General features: G+C 49.3%; 1 protein-coding gene across 1 annotated transcript in view; it reads left to right on the forward strand.

Annotated features, from left to right (window-relative positions):
- Positions 1–25,420, forward strand: part of fbn1 (fibrillin 1) — a 55,798-nt gene that overhangs the window by 24,255 nt on the left and 6,123 nt on the right. Inside the window, 41 exon segments of the mRNA XM_067249466.1 lie at positions 83–208; positions 344–457; positions 552–689; positions 811–861; positions 1,147–1,272; positions 1,643–1,870; positions 2,297–2,422; positions 3,460–3,588; positions 4,282–4,407; positions 5,494–5,619; positions 5,830–5,952; positions 6,443–6,568; positions 7,528–7,653; positions 10,743–10,865; positions 11,766–11,821; positions 11,823–11,859; positions 11,862–11,885; positions 12,290–12,367; positions 12,370–12,417; positions 13,720–13,842; positions 14,321–14,443; positions 14,589–14,756; positions 14,957–15,025; positions 15,135–15,260; positions 16,239–16,361; positions 16,476–16,634; positions 16,726–16,797; positions 16,901–17,026; positions 17,369–17,491; positions 18,346–18,471; positions 19,046–19,162; positions 19,523–19,648; positions 19,756–19,875; positions 20,905–21,030; positions 22,151–22,303; positions 22,416–22,478; positions 22,739–22,864; positions 23,164–23,283; positions 23,469–23,591; positions 24,055–24,186; positions 25,065–25,190. Coding sequence (XP_067105567.1) covers positions 83–208; positions 344–457; positions 552–689; positions 811–861; positions 1,147–1,272; positions 1,643–1,870; positions 2,297–2,422; positions 3,460–3,588; positions 4,282–4,407; positions 5,494–5,619; positions 5,830–5,952; positions 6,443–6,568; positions 7,528–7,653; positions 10,743–10,865; positions 11,766–11,821; positions 11,823–11,859; positions 11,862–11,885; positions 12,290–12,367; positions 12,370–12,417; positions 13,720–13,842; positions 14,321–14,443; positions 14,589–14,756; positions 14,957–15,025; positions 15,135–15,260; positions 16,239–16,361; positions 16,476–16,634; positions 16,726–16,797; positions 16,901–17,026; positions 17,369–17,491; positions 18,346–18,471; positions 19,046–19,162; positions 19,523–19,648; positions 19,756–19,875; positions 20,905–21,030; positions 22,151–22,303; positions 22,416–22,478; positions 22,739–22,864; positions 23,164–23,283; positions 23,469–23,591; positions 24,055–24,186; positions 25,065–25,190 — 4,701 coding nt within the window.

A 25,420-nucleotide genomic window follows, 5' to 3' on the forward strand; every position in this document is an offset into this window, starting at 1 on the left:
ATGTTAAAATGTAAAATGTAAATGATTTGTGTCATATGTGTCAGTCTGAGCTCAGGCCCTCGTTCTTTTGTCCCTTCCTCAGACATCGACGAGTGCGCCGTTAACCGCTACCTCTGTGACAACGGCCTGTGCCGAAACACACCTGGTAGCTTTACCTGCCACTGTCCCACCGGCTACGTCTTCCACGCCGAGACCGACGTCTGCGAAGGTCAGCCCCTCCCCCTCGCCATGCCAACCTCACATCCTCATCCCACCCCTGCCAGACAGATCGAAGGCTGAGGCCCATCCTCAGTCAGAGTATGAAGCCTGTCGTTGAAGCCGGTTCTCTTACTTCCCGACCCAGATATTGACGAGTGCCAGTCGAACCCGTGTGTGAACGCAGAGTGCAAGAACAGCCCTGGGTCTTTCGTCTGCCTGTGTTCTGCGGGCAGCACCCTGGACGGCATGCAGTGTGTGGGTGAGTCTGAACAGGCGTGACGAGTCTCCACGCTTCGACCTCCCTGCCTGGTCCTGGGCCTCGGGGACTGACCCCTCTCCCTTCCTCCTCACAGAGACCAGCAAGGGCACCTGCTGGCTGAAGCTGGTGGACAACGCCTGCGAGGTGAACATCAACGGAGCCACGCTGAAGTCCCACTGCTGTGCCACCATGGGCGCGGCCTGGGGAAGCCCCTGCTCCAAGTGTGAACCGGGTGAGGCGGGCACGGCCGGCAGCTGCCGTAGCAACACGTGCCGTACGCTAGTCTTACCCAACTGCAACAAACTACACACGTAGAGCTGGTCCTGACGAGGCGCGTTCTCTTCCTGTTTCAGATTCCTTCTGTTCCAAGGGGTTAGCCCGAGTCAAAGGCAACATCTGTGAAGGTAAAGCTGTCACAAGAGGATGCAGGATAGATGATCTCTCGTGATTTCAGTCTGGTATTCCATGGCTGCGTTACACATGCTCAGAGGGTGTCAGTGAGCTTTAGATTGTCCTGTCGTCTCTCTCTCTCTACCTCTCTACCTCTCTACCTCTCTTTACCCCTCTCTACCTCTCCCTCTCTCTCTCTCACTCTCTCTCTCTCTCTCTCTCTCTCTCTCTCTCTCTCTCTCTCTCTCTCTCTCTCTCTCTCTCTCTCTCTCTCTCTCTCTCTCTCTCTCCGCCCGCAGATGTGAACGAGTGTGAAGTCTTCCCGGGGGTGTGCATCAATGGGAAGTGTGTCAACACCATTGGCTCCTTCATCTGCCAGTGTCCCTCAGGGATGACGGTCGATGCCAGTGGCAGAACATGCATCGGTGGGTCCTCCGTCTGTGTGTATGTGCATGCACGCGCGTGTGTATGTGTGTTTGTGTGTGTGTGTGTGTGTGTGTGTGTATTTGCGCAGTACGTCAATTCTGCGAGCTCTCAAAGCAGTGCCCTGGGACTGCAACACAGCCAGTTTACGCAGCCCGCATGTTACACTTACATTTCACTCATTTAGCACCTTCGTCCGAGGAGACCTACACACCTCAGTGTGTGTGTGTGTGTGATCGTGTGTCTGTCCCCTCTGCCAGACCTGCACACCTCAGTGTGTGTGTGTGTGTGTGTGTGATCGTGTGTCTGTCCCCTCTGCCAGACCTGCACACCTGTGTGTGTGTGTGACCGTGTGTTTGTCCCCTCTGCCAGACCTGCGCACGGAGCAGTGCTACCTGAAGCACGAGGACGAGCGCTGCGGAGCGCCCATCTCCGGCAGGCACCGCGTGGACGCCTGCTGCTGCTCCGTAGGCGTGGCCTGGGGCCCCGAGTGTGACGAGTGTCCGGAGAAGGGCGGTCCTGAGTACGCCCTGCTGTGCCCCCGTGGCCCCGGCTTCTCCCACAGGGGAGACTTCATCAACGGCCGGCCCTTCCTCAAAGGTAGCTACCGCAGGGAAAGCTGGGAGGGGTTTTGTATGGAATTACGGTCTGTACTTGTTGACTGTGAGCTGGTTTAGGGGTGTAGGTTTGTTTTCAAATGTGGCTGGGATCGCTTTTTATAACAACCGAGGATGTGGCCGTTAAATAGATACATTTTTCCGTTAATTAACATTATAAATTTTTTCGTTCATTAGAAGTGTGGGGGACAGATTTACAATTTTCAAAAAGTGGGTGAGATGTGTAATGAAACCCATGGCCTTAACCTGGTTCCATTTCAGCTATCAACCTTGTCCCTTCCAAGGTGTACTGTAAAGAAAATGGAATCATGTAGTGGATGCGTGATGGTCTAACGTAGCTCTGCTCTCTCCCTGCTCTCTCCCTGCCCCCTCCCTCTCCCTGCTCTCTCCCTGCCCCCCCCTCTCCCAGATATAAACGAGTGTAAGATGATCCACAGCCTGTGCACCAACGGCAGGTGTAGGAACACCATCGGAAGCTTCCGCTGTCGCTGTGACAACGGCTTCTCACTGGACTCAGACGAAAGGAACTGCACTGGTGAGTCCACAGCCAGGAACTTGTCATGGCTGATAAATGTGCTCTGAATCGTTTAACAGACTATTTTTGCCAAGGTGACATACAGTACATAACATGCACTGTATTGTGCATATGGTAAGTACAGAAGGTTAACCAGAATAGCATTGTTTTGACTGTATTTCAGTTAGTACCAAGGAACAGTCTGCAGAATACATGCAGGCAGTACTGTACTGTAATGTTAGCAAATGCACTGCAGCATTCACTGTACATGGGCGCGGTGCAACCCTGCCCCCTACCCTGCCCCCTTGACCTGCGCCCCTACCCTGCCCCCCCTACCCCGCCCCCCTACCCTGCCCCCCTGACCTGCGCCCCTACCCTGGCCCCCTACCCCGCCCCCCTACCCTTCGCCCCCACCCTGCACCCCCACCCCTCTAGAGTGAGCTACAAAGCTGGTCATGGTGACTTGGCTCTGTTTATTAGATATAATCTGAAACTTCAACAGCTTTATCCTATTCTGTGGTACCAACCTGGGTCAAGTGAACAATGCTAACACACTCTTATCTGTGTAAAGCTAGCTGTTCCCTATCTGTGTAAGGCTAGCTGTTCCCTATCTGTGTAAGGCTAGCTGTTCCCTATCTGTGTAAGGCTAGCTGTTCCCTATCTGTGTAAGGCTAGCTGTTCCCTATCTGTGTAAGGCTAGCTGTTCCCTATCTGTGTAAGGCTAGCTGTTCCCTATCAATCCTTCTTTCAACAGCAACTGCGCCAGCGCCACTTACTGTAAAGTGGTGTAAAGCTGCTGCCTGCGTTCAACTCGTTCAGACTAATCTGAGTCTGGCAGCTTCATGTTGCCTGGAACAAGTCCCCGTAGTCTGCTGAACTGAATTACACTTGTGGTAAAGCTTATCAGAAACTCCATGGTTACATTGAAGCTAAGAACTGCTAGCTTAGGGTTTTGAATGTGAAAAATGAACAGAAACATGTGCGCCGGTGTGTTGAGACTGCTGTGTTGCCTCCTCCCCCCCTCCTCCCCCCCCCCCCCCCCCTCCTCCTCTTCGTAGATATCGACGAGTGCCGGATTTCGCCGGACCTATGCGGGCAGGGCACATGCGTCAACACGGCCGGAGACTTCGAGTGCGAGTGTTTCCAGGGATATGAGAGTGGCTTCATGATGATGAAGAACTGCATGGGTGAGTTTAGAACTCAAACAGGAGAAAGCGCACACACACAGAAACACACACACACACACACACACACACACACTGTTCACAGCAGAATGCAGTGCCCTCCCAATACCTTATAGCGTGGAAAACAGCACAGCTGAAAACATATTTTGGGTATAAAAACATTGAAGGGTAACTCAATCTGAGTAATAACTTTCTCTCTCACACACTGTTAAAGGCTGCGTGTAAGAGTGGAGGGCTCTGCCAGCGTATAAAGAGGAGGCTAAGTGTAGGGGAGGCCTGCCATGAAGTCTCAGTCCCCCCCAGTTATGAGAGCCAGCTATGGCTCCTTCTGGGGCTCCGAGGCATCAGATGAGGTCCTGGGGGGTGGCGAGGGGGGGGGGGGGGGGGAGAGGGGTGCTAGACACTCCAACAAGTCTTGAACATAATTGCAGTTTATTGAATACTTGATTTCGCTCACTCAGAACACAACCATCCAGCCGCCCTGCTTTTATGACTTCAACATGCAATTACTGCTCTTTTAGTTTTGCCATCTGGGAAACGTTTTTTTTTTTTCGTTTATTTCTTCATTTCTGTGTTTTCAAGTACATTCTTGGGTGAATTTGAACTTATTTACCCCACAAATCAAGATTGATTACGAGGAGTCTGGTTGATTCGATAGATGTGCTCTGGTTGTGTGTGTGTGTGTTTCTCTGTCAGACATTGACGAGTGTGAGAGGAACCCCCTTCTGTGCCGTGGCGGGGAGTGCGTCAACAACGAGGGCAGCTTCCAGTGCGTGTGTCCTGACGGGCACGAGATCGCCCCGGACGGATCGGCCTGTCTAGGTGAGCGATGAGTCATCATCGAGGAGGTGTCACGTGTCCGCTGTGCCTCATGATTCGTCCCTCCTACCTCCCCTCATCACACCCCTGATCTGTAATGGATAAAAGAAAGCGTGGCCTCCAGCCCACATCTGTCTGTCTACAGAAAAGGGAGGATTAGAGAAAAGGGAGAAGGATTGCATGCAGTCTGTGATGGTCACAGGGCCCTGGTCTGGTCAGCCCTCTGAAAGGGGAGGTTGGGTTGCACTCTCTCCCCATATTTGTCTCTGTCACTGTGTGTGGGCTAGATGACGGCCTGTGTCTGAGAGTTTATGTGTGTGTGTGGCGTGTAGTGTGTGTGCGTCTTTGGATGTGTGTGAGTGTGTGTATGTGAGCGTGCTTGAATATGTGTGTGTGTGCATGTAAGTTTAAGTGGTGTGTGAGTGAGTTTTGTGTGTATGTGTGTGGAGTGTGTGATCGTGTGTGTTTGTGTGAGTGTGCGCGCGTGTGTGTGAGCCTGTGTGTGAGTGTGTGTGAGTGTGTGGATGGGTGTGTAGGTGAATGCAGATGGAGGTCTAAATGGGAAGGCTGTGTACATTAATGGATCCTCTTGATAGATGGGCTGATAGGTATTTTAGAGTGCAAAAGTGGATGATGTGTATGTGAAGGAGAAGGAGAGAGAGAAAAGGAGAGAGAGTGAAAGGGGGGGGGGGGGAGTCTGGGAACACAGTCCAGCTGGGCTACATCATCTTAAAGACATGAGAAGAGCCCAGAACTTCTCCTCCAACTCTCCTGCTCCCATGCTCAGACCATAAAGACCTTATTATTATGTCTCTGCATTTCACTGCTCTGACTGAAGTATGTTTGTGTGAATATTTGAGTGGATGACATCATCCATATCACTGAACCATTCTAGCTATTTATCTTTTAATAGCTGAATTAAAAAAGGGAGGGAGTGTTCTGGGAGTTAATTCAAATGAATGATTTACTGGTGTTAAATATCGTCAGTGTCTTCCCCAGCTGTTCAGATGAACTGCTGGTATGCATGCGTGTTTGTGTGGGTGCGTGAGTGTCTAAGTGTTTAATGATTTATTATTAATTTTTTTGTAGATATCAACGAGTGCGAACTGAGCGATAAGCTGTGTCGGAACGGCCAATGTGTGAACATGGTTGGCCGCTACCAGTGTACTTGTGACACAGGATACAAATCAACTGAGGACAGAATGCAGTGCGTGGGTGAGAAAATTACTGGAACGACAAACAACTGAATTGTAAACAGCTTTGGGAAAAAACGGAAGATAAATCTAATTAGTCGGTCATAAGAAATTATTTAGCTTGTATGCAAGCGAGGCAGTCAGTGTGTGCACTGAGTATTTGTCTGTTTGTCTGTCTCCCCATGTCTGTCTGCGTGTCTGTCTGTGTGTGTGTCTGTGTGTCTCTCTCCAGACATTGATGAGTGCACTATCCAGAATGGCGGCTGTGAGACATTCTGCACGAACTCCGAGGGCAGCTACGAGTGCAGCTGCCGCAACGGTTACGCCCTGATGCCAGACCTCAGGAGCTGCACTGGTCAGTACCACCCCCCCCCCCCACCCACCCCACCCCACCCCAACCCATCCCCCCCCACCCCTCCCCCTCTCATCCCCTCCACAGTCGTAGTGGCCCCTGACAGGAAGAAGGGCCTGGGCTGTGGACTCCTGTTTCAGGGCTGCACCACAGGCTTGCTCTGTAAACCCAAGACTCCCAGGCATGCCGTCGTCATGGCACAGGGCCACAACACACGGCTTCATGCCATCGTCACGGCGATCCCAAGACACAACACACAAGTCAACAGGGACACGTCCCGATAGAGACGGACTGTGGATGGATTATGAGCGTGTCTCCATGGCGTTGTTGTGTTTGTTTGCGACACGTCGCCCCAGTGAACAGACAGGATGAATGCCCTGGCCTTTTCCTGGTGTGGCTTGTTCACTGCATGTTTCTTAAAGTGGAAAAGGAAGCAATCGTATAAAAACATACATGACGTAGATTTTCTCTCTGTTCTGTTGTCTGTCCGCAGACATCGATGAGTGTGAGGACAGCCCAGATATCTGTGACGGGGGCCAGTGCACCAACATCCCTGGAGAGTACCAGTGTCTCTGCTTCGATGGCTTCATGTCCTCTGAGGATATGAAGACATGTCTCGGTTGGTAACATGGCTCCCTAGCGTTTCTACCACGGTGGAACTCTGGAGCCTCATTGACTGTGACAACACAGAACAGGGCAGGACAGATATTGTGATGTGGACAGGAGTATAACAATGTAAATGTTACCCGAAAGTAATGATTGTATGACTTTGTAATTCAGCTGTGTGTGTGTGTGTGTCTGTGTGCGTGTGAACATTTGGGACAATTTACTTTTATAAAATATGATGTGTTGTCTGGTTGAAAATGTATGGTATTTAGAGGTCTGGTTTAGAGAAACAGAGTAGAGAAGTAGCAGCTTCTCATATATATAAATATATATAAATCACTTTCACAAAAACTCCTTTAAATTTTAATTGGTTAAATTTGTGCAAATAGAAAGTGGGTAACAGAAGTCTTGGCATGACTAGTCAGTTCAAAACAACGGTGTCTGTGGTATTTTACAGAGCATGAAAACAGGAATCTGACAGGAGTGACGTTAGAGCTTTAAAGAACACACACACACACACATACACACACATACACACACACATACACACACTTACACACACACACACACACACACGTACACACACACTTCGTGTAGTGCAGGACTGGGGTCCTTTTTTGGTCATTTTAAACACTCCTCTGTAGCTATTATTTTAAGGTCTAAAAGGCCCTTCCTGGAACTAAAGACAAAGTGGGCTAACTTTTTAACTTTAGAAAGCCACCAGCAAGGATACAGCTGTCATCAACTGTGATCAAAATGTCACAGTGTGAATGTTCTTGAACAATTCTAGTTTTTTCATTTATGATGCCCTCCCTCCCTCCCTCCCTCCCTCCCTCCCTCCCTCCCTCCCTCCCTCCCTCCCTCCCTCCCTCCCTCCCTCCCTCCCTCCCTCCCTCCCTCCCTCCCTCCCTCCCTCCCTCCCTCCCTCCCTCCCTCCCTCCCTCCCTCCCTCCCTCTCTCCCTCCCCTGTAGATGTGGATGAATGTGAGCTGAACCCTAACATCTGTCTGAGTGGAAACTGTGAGAACACCAAGGGCTCCTTCATCTGCCACTGTGACCGAGGCTACTCAGTACGCAAGGGTTCCACCGGCTGCACAGGTGAATAACAGAACCACACACACACACACACACACACACACACACACACACTGTAGACACACATCTGCTGGAATTCTCAGGGGAGACTGTTTAACCATGTTTCTTGTTTGCCGGCTCCACCTGCTGAATGAATTCCTAAGACTTACACAAAGAGGAACACAAAGAGATAATGTAATGTGTGGAGAGGACTAAGTGAGAGTGAGAGGATGGTGAGTCAGGGAGAGGCTGATGCTAGTCAGGCTGTTAAGAGAGGGAGGGAGGGAAGGAGGGAGGGGAGAGATAGAGGGATGAACAAAAGGAAGAAATGAGGGGGGGTATGCAGAGTGGCGGAGAGTGGGGGGGTCCACTTGCATTGACGATTGGCAGGCTCGATGGGCTCTTGTCGGAACTACAGAACACACGCACACACCCATGCACACACACCTACACGCGCACAGTGAGATCACCTTCATCCTCCGTCCGACATTTGTATCGAATTGCGAGGTCTGTTTGCACCTTTGTTGTCCTTTCATTAGCATCATTTAAACATGACGTGATGCTTGGAGTCGCACTGCAACACCACCTGCAGAGGCTCCCGCACCAAGCCAGGAGTTACTCCCTGTTCCTCTGACAGATCGCTTGTTAAATAGACCCGCCAGAATCTGGTAGGTTGATTGATAATCCCACTTAGTCACCAGCAACTTGAGGAGCTTGGAAGACTGAGTCAGAATAGAAGGTTCCAGCCAGTGTTCCACCTTTTCCCTGTCTTTCAGCTCTGGGTTTGATTAGCTGGGTCTGTGTGACTGTGTGCCATGCTGTCAGGACTACAGTGTTCTCCTTCAGATGCAAACAAACACATCTGTCTTAACTATGATAGACCCTGGAGAGTGCCCCACCACACACACACACACACACACACACATACACTCACACACGCATACACATATACACTCACACACACGCACATACACACACTTACTCACTCCACATTCCAATCGGGCACATATGTTAATATTTTCCTTGTTTTGAGAAAACTGGACTTGCTGAGAAGCCTGTTCTGATTCACAGGTTTGGAATTCCGGCCTTTGGAATGTGATGGAATCAATCTTTAGTAATTCCACTCAGGCGGGCGAACTCAAAAACGTCTTGTTCTTTCGTAACGAACAGACCCGTTGCTTTTCCACAGACCTATTCAATGCTGGCCGTGTCTCCGACCATACCCATTCGGAGGTCCACAGAGCCATAGGGGTAGATGAGCGTCCTGAGAGACTGGCCCTGGCTAAAGGACTGTGTTGATACAGGCTGCTTGGAGACCAGCCCATGAGAGTTGGGCCTGCTACGGAAAGGGCTGGTCTAAAACTCACATCTGATCCAGCTGTAAAGGACAGTCCCGGGGGAATCATTTCTCATTTATTCCACACTGCTGAGTACTGTAGAGTATGCACTGTTAGTAGGTGTGTATGTGGTGTGGGTGGGTGTGTGTGTGTGTTCGTTTGGGTGGAGATGCATTAGTGGGGCGTAGGGGTTTGCAAGCTCTGGGAGTGTCCATTGCAGTAAATAATTCTCAGGCAGAGGCCTAACCCTAACCCTGGAGCCAAGAAACTGTGTTCAGGGGTTACAAGGGGAGTTAGGGTCAGGGTCAAGTTCAGGGTTTACACTCGTTTTCTATAGTTTAAAAGAAGGCTTCGTATGAAGTATATATTCTTGTCTGGCCAGTTGTTCTCTCCTGTGCCTCATCTGTCAAACATTAGCCTTCCAAACAAACTCTGTCTCCAACTAACAGACCAGCGACCGTGACAGTTGTCCTGCATGCAACCACCCCAGCTCATAGTTTTTACTGCTGGGATTTCCACATTCTTGGCACTGCGTGTGTGTTTTCTTATGTGAGTGTGTGTTTTCTGCTCTCTGTGGCTTCAAAGGTCTGCAGGAATTATCTGTAATCTAGATCGTTCTCTGAGGTTCCTGTAATCATGCAGAGATCCGCACACTCACCAGCTAGCTATACATTACCACCATCGTCGAGGGCAACATGCAAGGCCTCCCGCCTCTCCTCAGCATGGCAGTCAACCAGACTGCAGTCTGCCCTAATTGACAGTGTTGGGAATTGCTGCTTTGATGAAGAATAGAGAGAAGTGTGTGTGTGTGTGTGTGTGTGTGTGTGTGTAAAGTCTGATAACAAGGGCTCTGACATGCACACTCACTTGTACATGCTGTTCCAGGTCTACTGCCAGGCGTTGTTTTCCAGATGGTTGTTTCTTGGTCAAGTTAATGAGTGTCTTTGTTGTTGTTTAATAATGACGACCAATTTACCTTGACACGGTCCATCTCTAGACTCTGGGTTCAGTGTGTTCTGCCATGGCTGCCGGCCTTGGCAAGTTGCACACAAACAGCTTGTGGGGATATTCACGAGTCTCACCCTGAGCTGGAAGCAGGCAGTCTTGTTTCATGACACGAGAAGATTTCATTTGAGGGGATTTTAATTGTCCTCATTGCTCATTGCTTTCATTTGTTAGTGTCTGGTTTTAGTGTGATAGCATGGCGTGTTGCATGGAGAGACATATGAGGAGATGCGTTAGATGATTACACTGGAAAAATGTAGCTAATAAATAGGCTAGCAGTCTGTCCCTCAGTGAGAAATGATACTGGTTTTGCAATGAAAGGAAGGCTGTTTGTTTGTAGAGGTCCCCCAGGCATGCCAGAACCGCACGATTTTATACAATTCATATTTCAGTATCGTAGAGTTTCCAACTAGGGACTGCGAACATGCCAGCTATTAAGGTTTCAATGACTGCATTGCCATCGTGAAACAAAGGCAGAATGAAGCCTATCGGCAGCTGTGTTTATGAGGCTGTGGCTGGATTGCAGTTTGGTCCAAAATGCCCGGACGCTGTTCCTTTAAGAACTCGTTCAGCCAGCACTGGGCCACAGCATTTGGACAGGCCCCCGGCTTGGCTTGGTCTGGTCTGGTCTGGCTTGGCTTGGCCTGGTCTGACGTGTTTGGTCTATTCTGGCCTGTTCTAGCCTATTCTGGCCTGGCCTGGTTTGGTGTGATGCAGTATGCTCTGAACTGACCATCACACAGTTCCTGCCTGCCTTTCTCTCTGTGTCAGATATCAACGAGTGTGAGATCGGAGCCCACAACTGTGACCGTCACGCCGCTTGCACCAACACAGCCGGCAGCTTCAAATGCAGCTGTGCTCCAGGATGGATAGGCAACGGCCTCAAATGCACAGGTACAGTGGGACTGCCTCTACTGTACACACAGATAGGACTGGCTCTACTGTACACACAGATAGGACTGGCTCTACTGTACACCAAGATAGGACTGGCTCTACTGTACACCAAGATAGGACTGCTTCTACTGTACACCAAGATAGGACTGCCTCTACTGTACACACAGATAGGACTGGCTCTACTGTACACACAGATAGGACTGCCTCTACTGTACACACAGATAGGACTGCCTCTACTGTACACCAAGATAGGACTGGCTCTACTGTACACACATATAGGACTGGCTCTACTGTACACACAGATAGGACTGGCTCTACTGTACACACATATAGGACTGCCTCTACTGTACACCAAGATAGGACTGCCTCTACTGTACACACATATAGGACTGCCTCTACTGTACACCAAGATAGGACTGCCTCTACTGTACACACATATAGGACTGCCTCTACTGTACACCAAGATAGGACTGCCTCTACTGTACACACTGATAGGACTGCCTCTACTGTACACACTGATAGGACTGCCTCTACTGTACAACCCTTCACATTCCCACATAGTACGAACTTTACACAGTTTAGACCATGACCTAATGTCTACAGCCTGTTACACACCCTCCCGTCTAACTAAACACAGTTTTAGACCATGACCTAATGTCTACAGTCAAATACACATCCACCTGTCTAGCTATGCACGGTTTAGACCATTAACCAATGTTTACAGCCTGTTACTCACGCACCTGTCTAACTGCTCACAATCAAGACCATTACCTGGGATCTATTGTCTAACCATACGCAGGTAGGACCCCTGTTAGAACCAGCTACAGTCCACCTGGTTGTAGTATGAACCCCTGTGTGTGTGTTCAGACAGTCAGGGTGGTTCTGCTTGTGTCTGGACAGATCTGGACGAGTGCTCCAACGGAACCCACATGTGTAGCAACAACGCAGAGTGCAATGAACACCATGGGCTCCTATCGCTGCATCTGCAAGGATGGCTCTCTGGAGACGGCTTCTACTGCACAGTACAACAGACACACACATACACACCTCACACATACACACCACACTGCACAGGTACGGACAGACACACACATACACACCTCACACATACACGCCACACACCACACTGCACAGGTACGACATACACACTCTCACACATACACACCACACACCACTCTGCACAGGTACGACAGACACACAACATACACACCTCACACATACACACCACACACCACAGGTACGACAGACACACACATACACACCTCACACATACCACCACCACACACTCACACATACACACACCACACTGCACACATACACACACACACATACCTCACACACACACACCACCACGCAACTGCCCCAAACCTCTGTTGTGTCACCTGTTTTGATGTGGTTTTTGTGATGTGTGTTCTGCTCCCGTGCAGATAGTGACGAGTGCACAGAGAACGGGAACCTGTGTGAGAGCGGACACTGTCTCAACATGCCTGGGGGCTACCGCTGTGATGTGACATGGGCTTCATCCCCACGCCTGACGGCAAGGCCTGCGAGGGTAATACATACACTCACACACACACACACACTCACACACACGCACACTCACACACACTCACACACACGCACACACACGCACACACACGCAACACACACACACACACCAACACGCACGCACACACAGCGGTTAGGGAATCGGGCTAGTAATCAGAAGGTTGCCGGTTTGATTCCCGGTCGTGCGAAAATGACGTTGTGTCCTTGGGCAAGGCACTTCACCCTACTTGCCTCGAGGGGAATGTCCCTGTACTTACTGTAAGTCGCTCTGGATAAGAGCGTCTGCTAAATGACTAAATGTAATGTAATGGTGCCACAATATAGCCATGTGTCGTCATCTACGCAGGAGAATGATTTTTGTATATTATTCCCCTGGTATGCTGTCAAATATGTGTGCTTTAAAGCCAATGATCTGTTTATATCTACTAATACAGTCATTACAAATCCATGGGACTAATTTGTCTACTGATATAGGAAAATATACATTGTGAGGGTGGCCTAATTCTGGTATGTTTGATTTCTGAACATTAGCAATGTGTAATGCAGGTGTGTGTGTGTCAGTGATGAACAGTAAGAGAGAAAGTATTTAGTATGCAGTAAGGTTGGTGAGGTGCTGTATGTGTGTATGAATGGATGTGTGTGTGTGTGTGTGTGTGTGTGTGGGGGGGGGGGGGTTATTCTCCTGTCTGGTCGAGCTATTTTGCCCCAGAAGTGTCACTTCAGAGAGGTGAATACAGCCTTCACTTTGCGTCTCCTTCAGACGATTTTCCACCCCTGTCACATGATCTACTAATCCCTCACAGCTGTGGTCCCTCTTTCTTGGTTCTCTCTCTCTTTCTCTCTTTTCTCTCTTTCTCTCTTTCTCTCTTTCTCTCACTCTCTCTCTCTCTCTCTCTCTCTCTCTCTCTCTCTCTCTCTCTCTCTCTCTCTCTGTCTCTCTCTCTCTCTCTCTCTCTCTCTCTCTCTCTCTCTCTCTCTCTCTCTCTCTCACTCACTCACTCTCTCACTCTCTTTCTCTCTCTCTCCTCTCTCTCTCTCTCTCTCTCTCTCTCTCTCTCCTCTCTCTCTCTCTCTCTCTCTCTCTCTCTCTCACTCACTCACTCACTCACTCACTCACTCTTTTTTTCTTTCTTTCTCTCTCCCTCGCTCTCGTCCGCTTTCTCTCTCTTTCTGTCCTTCTCTCTTTCTCTCTCTATCTCTCCCTCCCCATATTTCTGTCTTTCTCTCTTCATCTCCTTCTCTCTTCCTCTTTCTCTCACAATCTCTCCTTCTCAATCTCTTTTATCTGCCTCTCTCCCTTTCACAGATATTGACGAGTGTACCTTTGCTGACATCTGTGTCAATGGAAGGTGCAAGAACATTCCAGGACTGTTCAGATGTGAATGTAACATCGGCTATGAGCTGGACAGGACTGGAGGCAACTGTACAGGTAACACAACGTCACATTCCCTCAGTCCAGATGACTAGCTCCACATACACTATCACATCTTGTCTTTTCTCTCCTCCCTGGGCAGCTAGCCACTCCTTAACCTTTTACCGTAAGGAGTGAGTTATTTTTCCAAAACGGAAGCTAGCTAGTTTTAGTTAGCTTCCGTTACCTAGCAACCTAGCATAATACTCGTAGCAATGCTACTACCTGCTAGTGTTACTTGTAAATTTTGAAGCCATACTATAGCTTTTGTCATATAGTTTTTGTCTATCGGAAAATAGTCGGTTGGAATGTTCAGAATCACATATGTGTGACGCTACTCCTTAACGGGTTAAAACCACTCACTCACACACATAAACACTCCCGGTATACTCTTACAAATGACTTGACTCTCTTTCTCTCTTTCTCTCTTTCTCTCTTCCCCTCACCTCCCCTCCCCTCCCTCACCTCACCTCCCCTCTCTCACCTCCCCTCTCAGACATAAACGAGTGTGCGGACCCGACCTTCTGCATGAACGGCATCTGTGTCAACATCCCTGGAAGCTACCATTGTAACTGTCCCCCAGACTTCCAGCTCAACCCCACAGGTGTCGGCTGTGTAGGTGAGGCCACAGACACTTACCCAGGCCTAGGTTCTTTAAACATGCAAGGGATTGTTGTATGGAAAAATAAGTGTATGTGTTTGTGTGTGTGCGTCTCCGTGTGTGTGTTTGGTTGTGTGTGTGTTTATTTGTATCTATTCTCAAGACATTCGATCTGGAAACTGCTACCTGGAATACCATTCCAGAGGGGACGCTTCAGAGAGTTTGGAATGTTCCAATGAGATCGGTGTGGGGGTGTCCAAAGCATCGTGCTGCTGTTCTGAAGGCCGGGCCTGGGGAACGCCGTGTGAATCCTGCCCCTCTGTCAACACCAGTGAGTCAGTCTGGAGCCAGTCTGCCCACACTACTCACTCTGAATCACTAGGAATCAACTCTTATGATCTGCCGATTGCAGGGAGAGAAGGCGAATCAATCGACTCTTGATTCAATTCGGAGGCTGATTGGCTACGAAGCTGCGTGGATTTGCGTTGTTTGTTTTGCGGTTTGACGGTGGTGTAATGTCATGTCTTTCAGCGGAGTATAGAACTCTCTGTCCCGGAGGCGAAGGCTTCAGACCCAATCCCATCACCGTCATCCTGGAAGGTCAGACATGATGACGATGATGTTGATGATCAGGAGCATACTTACAATGTTGAACCTGTTAACTTTTCCCCCTCAACCTTCCTCTCTGTTCTCTGGTGCTCGTCGGCAGACATCAACGAGTGTCTGGAGCTGCCAGGCTTGTGCCAGGGAGGAAACTGCATTAACACGTTTGGCAGCTTCCAGTGTGAGTGCCCCAGAGGCTTCGAGCTCAACACGGACACCAGAGTCTGTGAAGGTAAACACACACACACATACACACACATGGACATGCACTCAGAGAGACACACAGGGCTCCCGAACAGTCACACGCACACACCCCTGCAAACACACTAACAACCCCCTCCCCCCCCCCCCACACACACACACACACACATACACACATGCTAAAAGATGACCTAGGTGGAAAAGGAAATTGAGTCCAGCCGTGGAGAGGAGTGTGTCTGGGAGACAGTGTTCTCTAGTCCTGGTGTGGACGTTCTGCTTCCCGCATGTCCCAACGGAACCACCCGGACCAAGGAGAGAGCTGCTCTCTAACTCTGTCCAGAGATGCGCCCAGCTCTGATGTGGTGGGATTTCTCCTGGGGGCAGAAACAGTGGGCTTGCTAGAGAGGGGAGGGAAGGGTGGAGGAGCAGGATGGGGTGGGGTGGGGGGGAGGGGTGGAGGGAGAGAGGGAGGGAGGGAGGGAGGACGAGAGGAGGAAGAGAGGATGGAAGAAGAGGAATACAAAAGCTTAGAGATGGGTGGAGCGGAGAGAGAAAGTGGAGGAGAAAGAGAGAGAATAGAGAGAGGGAGGAGGTTAGAAGAGAGGACATGTGGCTAATAGCATTTTAATGGGGGGTGCGCTTGCGAGAAGAGAACAAAAGCCTGTTCAGGAAATTCCAGGCATCTAACATCCAGCATGATTAATTACAGTCAACTTTACATCTCACTGCTGGGCTGGAGGGCTGATGGCATTCCTACCTCAAATGTCTATTTTGCGCGCTCTCTCACTCACTGAAACAGCTTTCCATTCAATTATCTTTTCTTTTTTTTTACGTGGAATGTATACTGCGAACGTCAAGGAGTGCAATGAAACGATGAATTAGCGCACATTGGGGAATGCAGGAAGGAAATGAGGGAATTAAGGTGAAAGATCTTTGTGTTTCACTGTGTTTCTTTGTCGTGTGTTGAAATCTGTGAATAACACGACCCCTGACCCCTGTCTCTGCGTAGATGTGAATGAGTGTGAGCGTCCAGGGATCTGCGGTCCAGGCCAGTGCTACAACACAGTGGGAAACTACACCTGCATCTGTCCTGTGGACTACATGCAGGTCAACGGAGGAAATAACTGCATGGGTGAGTCCTCGCGCGCCATTGGCCGACTGCATCTGGACCCAGGTTGAGAACCGTTATTGACCTTTTTGGGGGGGATTGTAACCGTATCTGTGGTTCACCTACACCCATACACAGATATGAGGAAGAGCTACTGTTACAGGAACTTCTACTCAGACAACAACACGTGCGATGGAGAGCTGACCTTCAACATGACTCAGAAGATGTGCTGCTGTTCCTACAACATTGGCCGGGCATGGAACAAACCCTGCAAACAGTGTCCTATCCCCAGCACCAGTGCGTATGGGTCACACACACACACACACACACACACACACATACAGACATCATTTCCGTTATTCTAATCTATGGTGTGACTCTTCAACAGCTGAGTTTGCCACCCTGTGTGGCAGTGAGAGGCCAGGATATTACATTGATATCTACACCGGACAGGTCATGGGTATGTTGTGACAGTCCTCTTAAATCCCTGATTAATACTGTCTCTGACTGTGTGTGTGGGTTCCAATCACGTTCCCTGTCTCTGCATCCTCTCTGTGTTCCAGATATCGATGAGTGCAGGCAAATCCCGGGTGTGTGCGAAAACGGGGTGTGCATCAACATGATTGGCAGCTTCAGGTGTGAGTGTCCAATGGGCTTCGTTTACAACGACAAGCTGCTCATCTGTGAAGGTAAGCCCCGCCCACTGGTGCATGCTGTCTCAGAGTGAGAGAGACATGGAGACGTGATCTATTATTTCTTTCTCTCTCTCTCTCTCTCTCTCTCTCTCTCTCTCTCTCTCTCTCTCTCTCTCTCTCTCTCTCTCTCTCTCTCTCTCTCTCTCTGTGTCTCTCTCTCTCTCTCTCTCTCTCTCCATCCCTCACTCTCTACTCTTTCTTTCTTTCTCTCTCTATCTTTCCATCTCTATCTCCGTCTCTTTCTCTCTCATGCATCTCTCTCTCCATATCTCCATCTGTTTCTCTCCCTCGCAATCTCTCCATCTCTCTCTATCTCTATCTATCTCTCTCCCCCAGATATCGATGAGTGTCAGAATGGACCGCTGTGCCAGAAGAACGCCGCCTGTTTGAACATGCCAGGGAGCTACCGGTGCGAGTGCAAGCCTGGCTATCGCTTCACCCCCACGGGCCAGTGTCTGGGTAAGACCGCCCTGCGTCCCACCCCCTGGAGGGACACTGGGAGCCATCCGCCGTGTCTGGAGGAAACACTCCCGCCTTTCATCACTCACAGCTCCCAAACCAGAGACAAGCCCTTTGATAGTGTCACGGCAAACCTATTGTTATTGACATTCGTCTTCGTTGTCATTCCCAAACAATGCCTCAGATGCAGCCGAAGAGCTCAATCTGAACCAGACTGGCATCTTTGGAGGGACGAGAGGAATGTGTGTCTGCATGCTGTGGTAGTTAGCCGCTAGCGGAGTGAAGTGAGAGAGCTGGTATGAGAAGCTTGTGTCAGGGTTCTGTGCTACAGATCTTACCCGTCTCTTGAGGGGCTGGGAGGGACTGTAACGCCGTCCTCCCCACACACACACACACACACCCACACACCCACACACACACACACACACACACACACACACACACACACACACACACACACACACACACACACCACACACACAAACCCCCAGCAGCCTCTAAGTAACTAAGAGAAAGGCCACACTGATATGGACTCTGCGACTCTTCTGCATCCTGTTTTTCTTCCTGTGTTTCTGTGGAAGGAAGTCAGGAGTGTAAAAGCCAACAGGGCAAAACAATGTGACTGAGGGACTGAGTTTCTCCTTGGGAGCTTTTCTCTCTGGGTTTTCCTGGGAGTCTTTCCTTGTCTTCTTTGCGAGTGTTAAGTTAGTTTAGGTGCAAATAAGAAGCCCCTTGCTTGTAAAAAAAAAAGGCAATATATATAAAATCCGATTTGATTTGAACACGACAGAACACAATAACCCTTCTCTTTCCCTTCCTCGCGTGTCTGTTCCTCCCCACCTGTCCCTGCGCAGACCGGAACGAGTGTCTGGAGAACCCGGGTGTGTGCAGTCCTGGCCAGTGCATCGACACGCTGGGAAGCTACCGATGCGTCTGTCCCAACGGCTTCAAGGCCACCCCCGACCTCTCCATGTGCATCGGTGAGTGTGGTCCATCTCACCTGAGTGTGGTCCATCTCACCTGAGTGTGGTCCATCTCACCTGAGTGTGGTCGATCCCTCCTGAGTGTGGTCGATCCCACCTGAGTATGGTCCATCTCACCTGAGTGTGGTCCATCTCACCTGAGTGTGGTCCATCTCACCTGAGTGTGGTCGATCCCACCTGAGTGTGGTCCATCTCACCTGAGTGTGGCCCATCTCACCTGAGTGTGGTCGATCCCACCTGAGTGTGGTCGATCCCACCTGAGTGTGGTCGATCCCACCTGAGTATGGTCCATCCCACCTGAGTGTGGTCCATCTCACCTGAGTGTGGTCCATCCCACCTGAGTGTGGTCCATCCCACCTGAGTGTGGTCCATCCCACCTGAGTGTGGTCCATCTCACCTGAGTGTGGTCCATCCCACCTGAGTGTGGTCCATCCCACCTGAGTGTGGTCCATATCACCTGAGTGTGGTCCATATCACCTGAGTGTGGTCCATCTCACCTGAGTGTGGCCCCTCCTCGGTGTGTTTCCGGTTGGTTGACATTGTTGTCCTGTGATCTGCTGTCTGGTCTCAGATGTGGACGAGTGCGAAAGACAACCCTGCGGGAACGGCACGTGTAAGAACACGGTGGGATCCTACAACTGCCTCTGCTATCCCGGCTTTCAGCTCTCACACAACAACGACTGCATCGGTGAGTGTGTGTGTGTGTGTGTGTCTGTGTGTGTGTGCACGTGTGTGTTAACACGTGGGAGTATATGCACAAATGTAATCTTGTTGATAACATTGATAATATTCGTGTGTGGCTTTCATCAAATTGTAGGGGAGTCAGGTGGCTGAGCGGTGAGGGAATCGGGCTAGTAATCCGAAGGTTGCCAGTTCGATCCCCGGTCATGCCAACTGACGTTGTGTCCTTGGGCAAGGCACTTCACCCTACTTGCCTCGGGGGGAATGTCCCTGTACTTACTATAAGTCGCTCTGGATAAGAGCGTCTGCTAAATGACTAAATGTTAATTAATGTCTGTGACCTTTGTTTTTTACGATGTCCTGTCAGATACGGACGAGTGCTCCACTCAGAGAGGCCTGTGCAGGAATGGAGACTGTATCAACAGCATCGGCTCCTTCATCTGCCACTGCCGTGACGGATACGAACTCACAGCTGATGGAAGGATATGTATTGGTAAGAAGCATGTTTCCACCACCCCCTTCTCCCGACCCTCTATATCTCTCTGGATCGTTTTTTCCACAGAGTAAAAATGTCTTCCTGTGTGATTTCCCCTCCCACAGATGTCAATGAGTGTGCAGTGAATCCTGGGACTTGTGGTCCAGGGACCTGTCAGAATCTGGATGGTTCCTACAGGTGCATTTGCCCGCCTGGCTACTACATCCAAGACGAGACCTGTGAAGGTAAAACCATCCCCAGAGACAATGTTCTCCTTCCCATCCACACCCGCCACACATCCTGGAGTTCTCAAACGAAGCCCCAGTTTATTTATGAGTACATTTCTTTCAATCAAATTTCAAAATGCACTCATGTTATCTTGTATCATGTTGATACAAGATAACAGTCAGGCATAAGTCTCTATTTGAGAAGATTCCAGTGGTTGACAGGAAGCTTGTAACATTTCTCCTCTCACCCCTTTACACACACGCACAGACACATCTCTCTTTCACCCCCGCACCCTCCCCCCACACACATATCTGTCTTAAAGCCCTGGCCCCCCTGTCCACACACATATTTCTCCTCCCCCTTCGCCCACACACACTCAGACACACACACTCAGACACACACACACTCAGACACACACACTCAGACACACACACACTCAGACACACACACTCAGACACACACACTCAGACACACACACACTCAGACACACACACTCAGACACACACACACTCAGACACACACACTCAGACACACACACACTCAGACACACACACACTCAGACACACACACTCACACACACACACACTCAGACACACACACACTCAGACACACACACTCAGACACACACACACTCAGACACACACACACTCAGACACACACACACAAATCAAACATATCTCCCTTACACATTTCGCTTCATCCACAGACACCAACACGTACCACTTTGTTTATTTAAACAGTTTCGACTGATGAGGGGATATTTCCCAGACAGAGCAGCCATGTTTCATGTTTCTAGAAACTGTGAGCACTGGGACTTCCTGGTTACCATGACGAAGGCCTTTTCGGTGGTTAATCCTTCTCGCTCCACCCTGAAGTAACGGTCGTCAAAGCGATCTGCGTTCTGTGACGAGGACAAAACTTTGACTCATATCGGCCTTACACTTACCGCACAGGAAATGTCCCTCGACTGGAAGTTTGAATCAAAGCCCTGATTCATGGTTCCTGGCTCTGATCGTGACCGATCAAAACGATTCCATGTGTTCCAGATATTGACGAGTGTTCCCAGACTCCTGATATCTGCCTGTTCGGGACCTGCTCCAACACCGAGGGCAGCTTCACCTGCGTCTGCCCCGAAGGCTTCCAGCTCTCTGGCACAGGGCGCAGATGTTTGGGTGAGTGTGTGTGTGTGTGCTTTTCACATTACTAAACACTTGGTAGTTTGGCCCTCTCTCTCCCTTGACATATTGACCCTAGAGGGAGGGTCGTAAAAGAGTTGTGCATCCTCAACCCTCCCTGTGTAAGATATAAACCCATCAAACTGTACTCAAGTACAGTGGAAAGTATTCGTTGGGGAGGAAAACATGTATTTTGTGAGGATCTCCTCTGGTAAAAGCTGTAGAGAAGTGATGTAGCTAGGCTCTGTCCTTTGCTCTGTGAAGCAGCACACTCTGTTCCAGTTCCTTCTGCTGTTTCTGCCTTGCTGAGGCTCTGAACAGATCACTTTTCCATTTCCTCAGAGCACTCAATGTGTGTGTGTCCGTGTGTGTGTTTTGTGCATGGGTGGGGGACTATTCAGACCAATGATAGGGAGTTCCCCCTCCAAACATTGAAATGATGACATCATCAGTTTTGCGAAGCAGTTTACAATTCCTGCTGTTTTCTGTCTTGCAGCTGAGGGGAATAAGGGAGGATTTGGAAGGGGAGAGGGGGTGGGGGGTTTTGGTGTGGAGGAATTGCCAGGTCTGGGATTAAAACATAAAAATACCTCGGTCACCCTTTCAAAAACAGGGGCCACTACAGTATTACTGAAACATCTACATTTCGTTTCTCACACATACGCACACATGGACACACACAGCTGTGCCTAGGCCACATCAATCTCCCTGTTTCAGAGAAGCTGACAAATCAGTTTTGTGGAGCAAAGTAACAAGACACTGCCTGACACACACGGGACCAGGTGTGTGTGTGAGACTGTGTGTGATCTATGCTTCAGAGCCAGGTCTGTGGGTCTGTGTGTGATCTATGGGGGTCAGATAGCTTATTTGTGTTGAGTTAAGAGAAGGCCAGCACTCGCAGGGCTGGGCCATGTGCTTTTCATTACAGCTCAAAGGCTAAGAAGAAAAGCAGGCTCCACATACTAACATGACAGAGAGCCTGGCAGACACTTGGCACAGGCCTCCACTGGGCACGAACGCCCCTCTCTCTCCCTCCTCGTCCCCCTCCCACCACCACCACACAAACGCCAACCCCCTTCATTTCTTCCCCTCACCCTCCCCCTGGTTCCGTCCTCAGATATCCGCGTCAACTATTGCTACACCAAGTTTGAGAGCGGGCTCTGCCTGTCCCCCAAGCCCCTGAACACCACCAAAGGGGACTGCTGCTGCAGTGCCATGCCAGGCCAGGGCTGGGGAGACCCCTGTGAGATCTGCCCCAACAAGAACGAAGGTGGGCAAAGTCAAATCTCCGCTGCCAAACACCCACTGACTGACACGGTCGTTTCCTCTCAAACAGCGTTTGTTGTTGTGTGTGTTCACTCATACGCCTGTTTGTGTTCCAGAGGTGTTCAGACAGCTCTGCCATGCTGTAGGCCAGAGCATCGGCCCAGACGACAACCCCATAGGTATGTTTGCTTCGTGTTGAGGTTTCCTCCATCCTACCCTCATCACCCTGTGAGTTGGCTAACTGGAGGAGAGCGGTGTTTGTGATGCGTTTGTGAGGCGTTTGTGAGGTGTTTTGTGAGGCGTTTGTGAGGCGTTTGTGAGGCGTTTGTGATGCGTTTGTGAGGCGTTTGTGAGGCGTTTGTGACGCGTTTGTGACGCGTTTGTGACGCGTTTGTGACACGTTTGTGATGCGTTTGTGACGCTTTTTGTGTGTTTGTAGACATCGACGAGTGCACCACCAACCCCAACATCTGCTCCAACGGCGTATGCATCAACACAGACAGCTCGTTCCGCTGCGAGTGCCCGTTCGGCTACACGCTGGACACCACCGGAGTCCACTGTAAAGGCCAGTACAGAGAACTACAGCTCACACACACACACATACACATAACAAAACACACACATACACACAACCATACACGTACACACAACCACACACATATAGACATACATATGCCCACCCGCACACACACACAACCACACACATACATACAACAACACAACCCACACTTCCACACAACCACACACACTTCAACACACGCACATAAACACACCCACACACCCACCCACACAGCCCTTCCAGTTCTCCCGAGGTCACATGACCCCGAGGTCACATGACCCCGTGCTCTCCTGTCTCCCATGCAGACACTGACGAGTGCGACCTAGGCAACCCCTGTGGCAACGGCACATGCACCAACATGATCGGAGCGTTCGAGTGCGCGTGTGACGAAGGCTTTGAGCCAGGACCCATGATGACATGTGAAGGTAGGTTCAAATCCCTCCCAACGGTCTCCCAATGACATCAGCACCGCAGTGAGGCGGTACTACACATCGCGTCTCACTGTGTAGCCCTGGTACACCATCCAGGGAGGGGATATCCCTCTCCCTCCTGTGTCGGTCAAAGTCCGGTTGACAAGCACGTTACCTTGGGCCTTCTCTTTTGTTTCCAGACATTAACGAATGTTCCCAGAATGCCTTGCTGTGCGCCTTCCGCTGTGTCAACGTGGTGGGATCCTATGAGTGTAAATGCCCCACGGGCTACGTACTGAGAGAGGACAAGAGAATGTGCAAAGGTACAGTATTACCCTGGTGGATCGAGTCTATTTTAGGTACATGCTAGGAACTGGGGGCCTCTGTTTTAATCCTGCGACGGCTGAGTCATGCAGTGAAGCCTTGGATAGGGAAAGGGTTTGATTGGTTTGAAAGTTTCCATGGTCTGTCTCAATGAAGCGGGAGAGACTCTAGCAACAGTTTTATTAGTGAAACACACATTCATGGATCTGCTGGGCTGAGGCAAGGGGGGGCGTGAAGTCCGTGGAGAGTGTGTAGGATGGTATTTATGTTTCAGTTTTAAACAGAGCTCTAACTCTTTATGAACACCAACCAGAATGGAGATGGGGATGTGGTTGGGGTGTGTGTGCGTGTGGGTATGTGTGTGCGCATGTGTGTGTGTGGGGGGGATTAGGTTATTCTCAGGGTGCTGTTTAGTGTGTGTGTGTGTGTGTGTTAATGCAGCGTGTTTTGTCTCTCCCCCAGACCAGAACGAGTGTGAGGATGGCATCGATGACTGTGATAGCAGAGGCATGAGCTGTAAGAATCTCATCGGCACCTACATGTGCATCTGCCCCCCTGGGTATACACGCAGACCCAATGGAGAGGCGTGCGTTGGTGAGTCAACTGTCAATTTATGCCTGATTCAGAAACATTATTTTAGATGAGAACAAGGATTATCTCTGTGATAAAGTAATGGCTGAATTTCAGAGCTCAGGTTTTCTAGTGGGAAGGCCATTGAGAATTGTGATTTCCAGAGGCTAGTCAGGGTCTGTTGATTGAAGCAGAAGTCCATGTAGATTACAGCTGCTCTGGTAAATTCAGAGATGGGAACTAACAAAGTACAAATACTTTGTTACAGTACTCAAGTAGATTTTTCTGGTAATATTTGCTTCCATAGAAACTTTTTTTCCCAAAAAGATTTTCAACTTTTTCAAATCTTTAAAAAAATATATTTATTTACCTTTCAAAACTTTTTATCAAAAAACACGATACAACATGTTTTATCTTCCTTTCAAAACTTATCGAAAATATTTTTTGCAACAATCAATATTTCAAAATGTGTATAAAAAAAAGTTCTGCCAAAAAAAGTTCTGCCAAAAGTTCTGAAAAAAGTTGTACAAAAAGGTTAGAAAGGTTTAACAAAAAATCCTGAATTAAGGATGTGTGTACTTTTGCCATCTCTGTTAGAATTTTAGCACAGTAATATGTCTTGTACCACAACTCCAGGTTGTCTAACCATATGTTAATTTGTTCAAGATCTTATATCACTAAGTTCTTATTGGTTCACCATTTTGTTTTTACACTATTAAGAATGACTGTATAAAGTTGGCTGTTAATCTATTAATTTGTTCAAGATCTTAAATCACTAAGTTCTTACTGGTTCACCATTTTGTTTTTACACTATTAAGAATGACTGTATAAAGTTGGCTGTCGAATATCATGGAAAGCCATGCATGTGTCCTGCATTGAAAATGTGTTTGTGTGTGTATCAGATCTGAACGAGTGTTCAGCTAAGCCAGGTGTCTGTCAGAACGGTCGCTGTGAAAACACTGTGGGCAGTTATCGCTGCAGGTGTGACCAAGGGTTCAGCCCCAGCCCCACACAGACAGATTGTATAGGTAAGCACTCCTCTACCTACCTTTGTTTCTCTCTGTCTCTCTCCTTCCGTCCATTTATGTCTCTCTCACACTTCCCTTTTCTCTATCTGTCACTCCACCACTCTCTTTTTCTGTCTGTCTTTTTCTGCCAAACTAAGTTATGTACCCTTAGTTTGCTAGTTATGTACCCTTAGTATAGTTAGTCCTCATATTTGAATTTTAGATTCCTATATGTTTAATGTTTGCACCTT

Source organism: Osmerus mordax, chromosome 13, assembly GCF_038355195.1.
Source record: "Osmerus mordax isolate fOsmMor3 chromosome 13, fOsmMor3.pri, whole genome shotgun sequence".
Classification (NCBI taxonomy): domain Eukaryota; kingdom Metazoa; phylum Chordata; class Actinopteri; order Osmeriformes; family Osmeridae; genus Osmerus; species Osmerus mordax.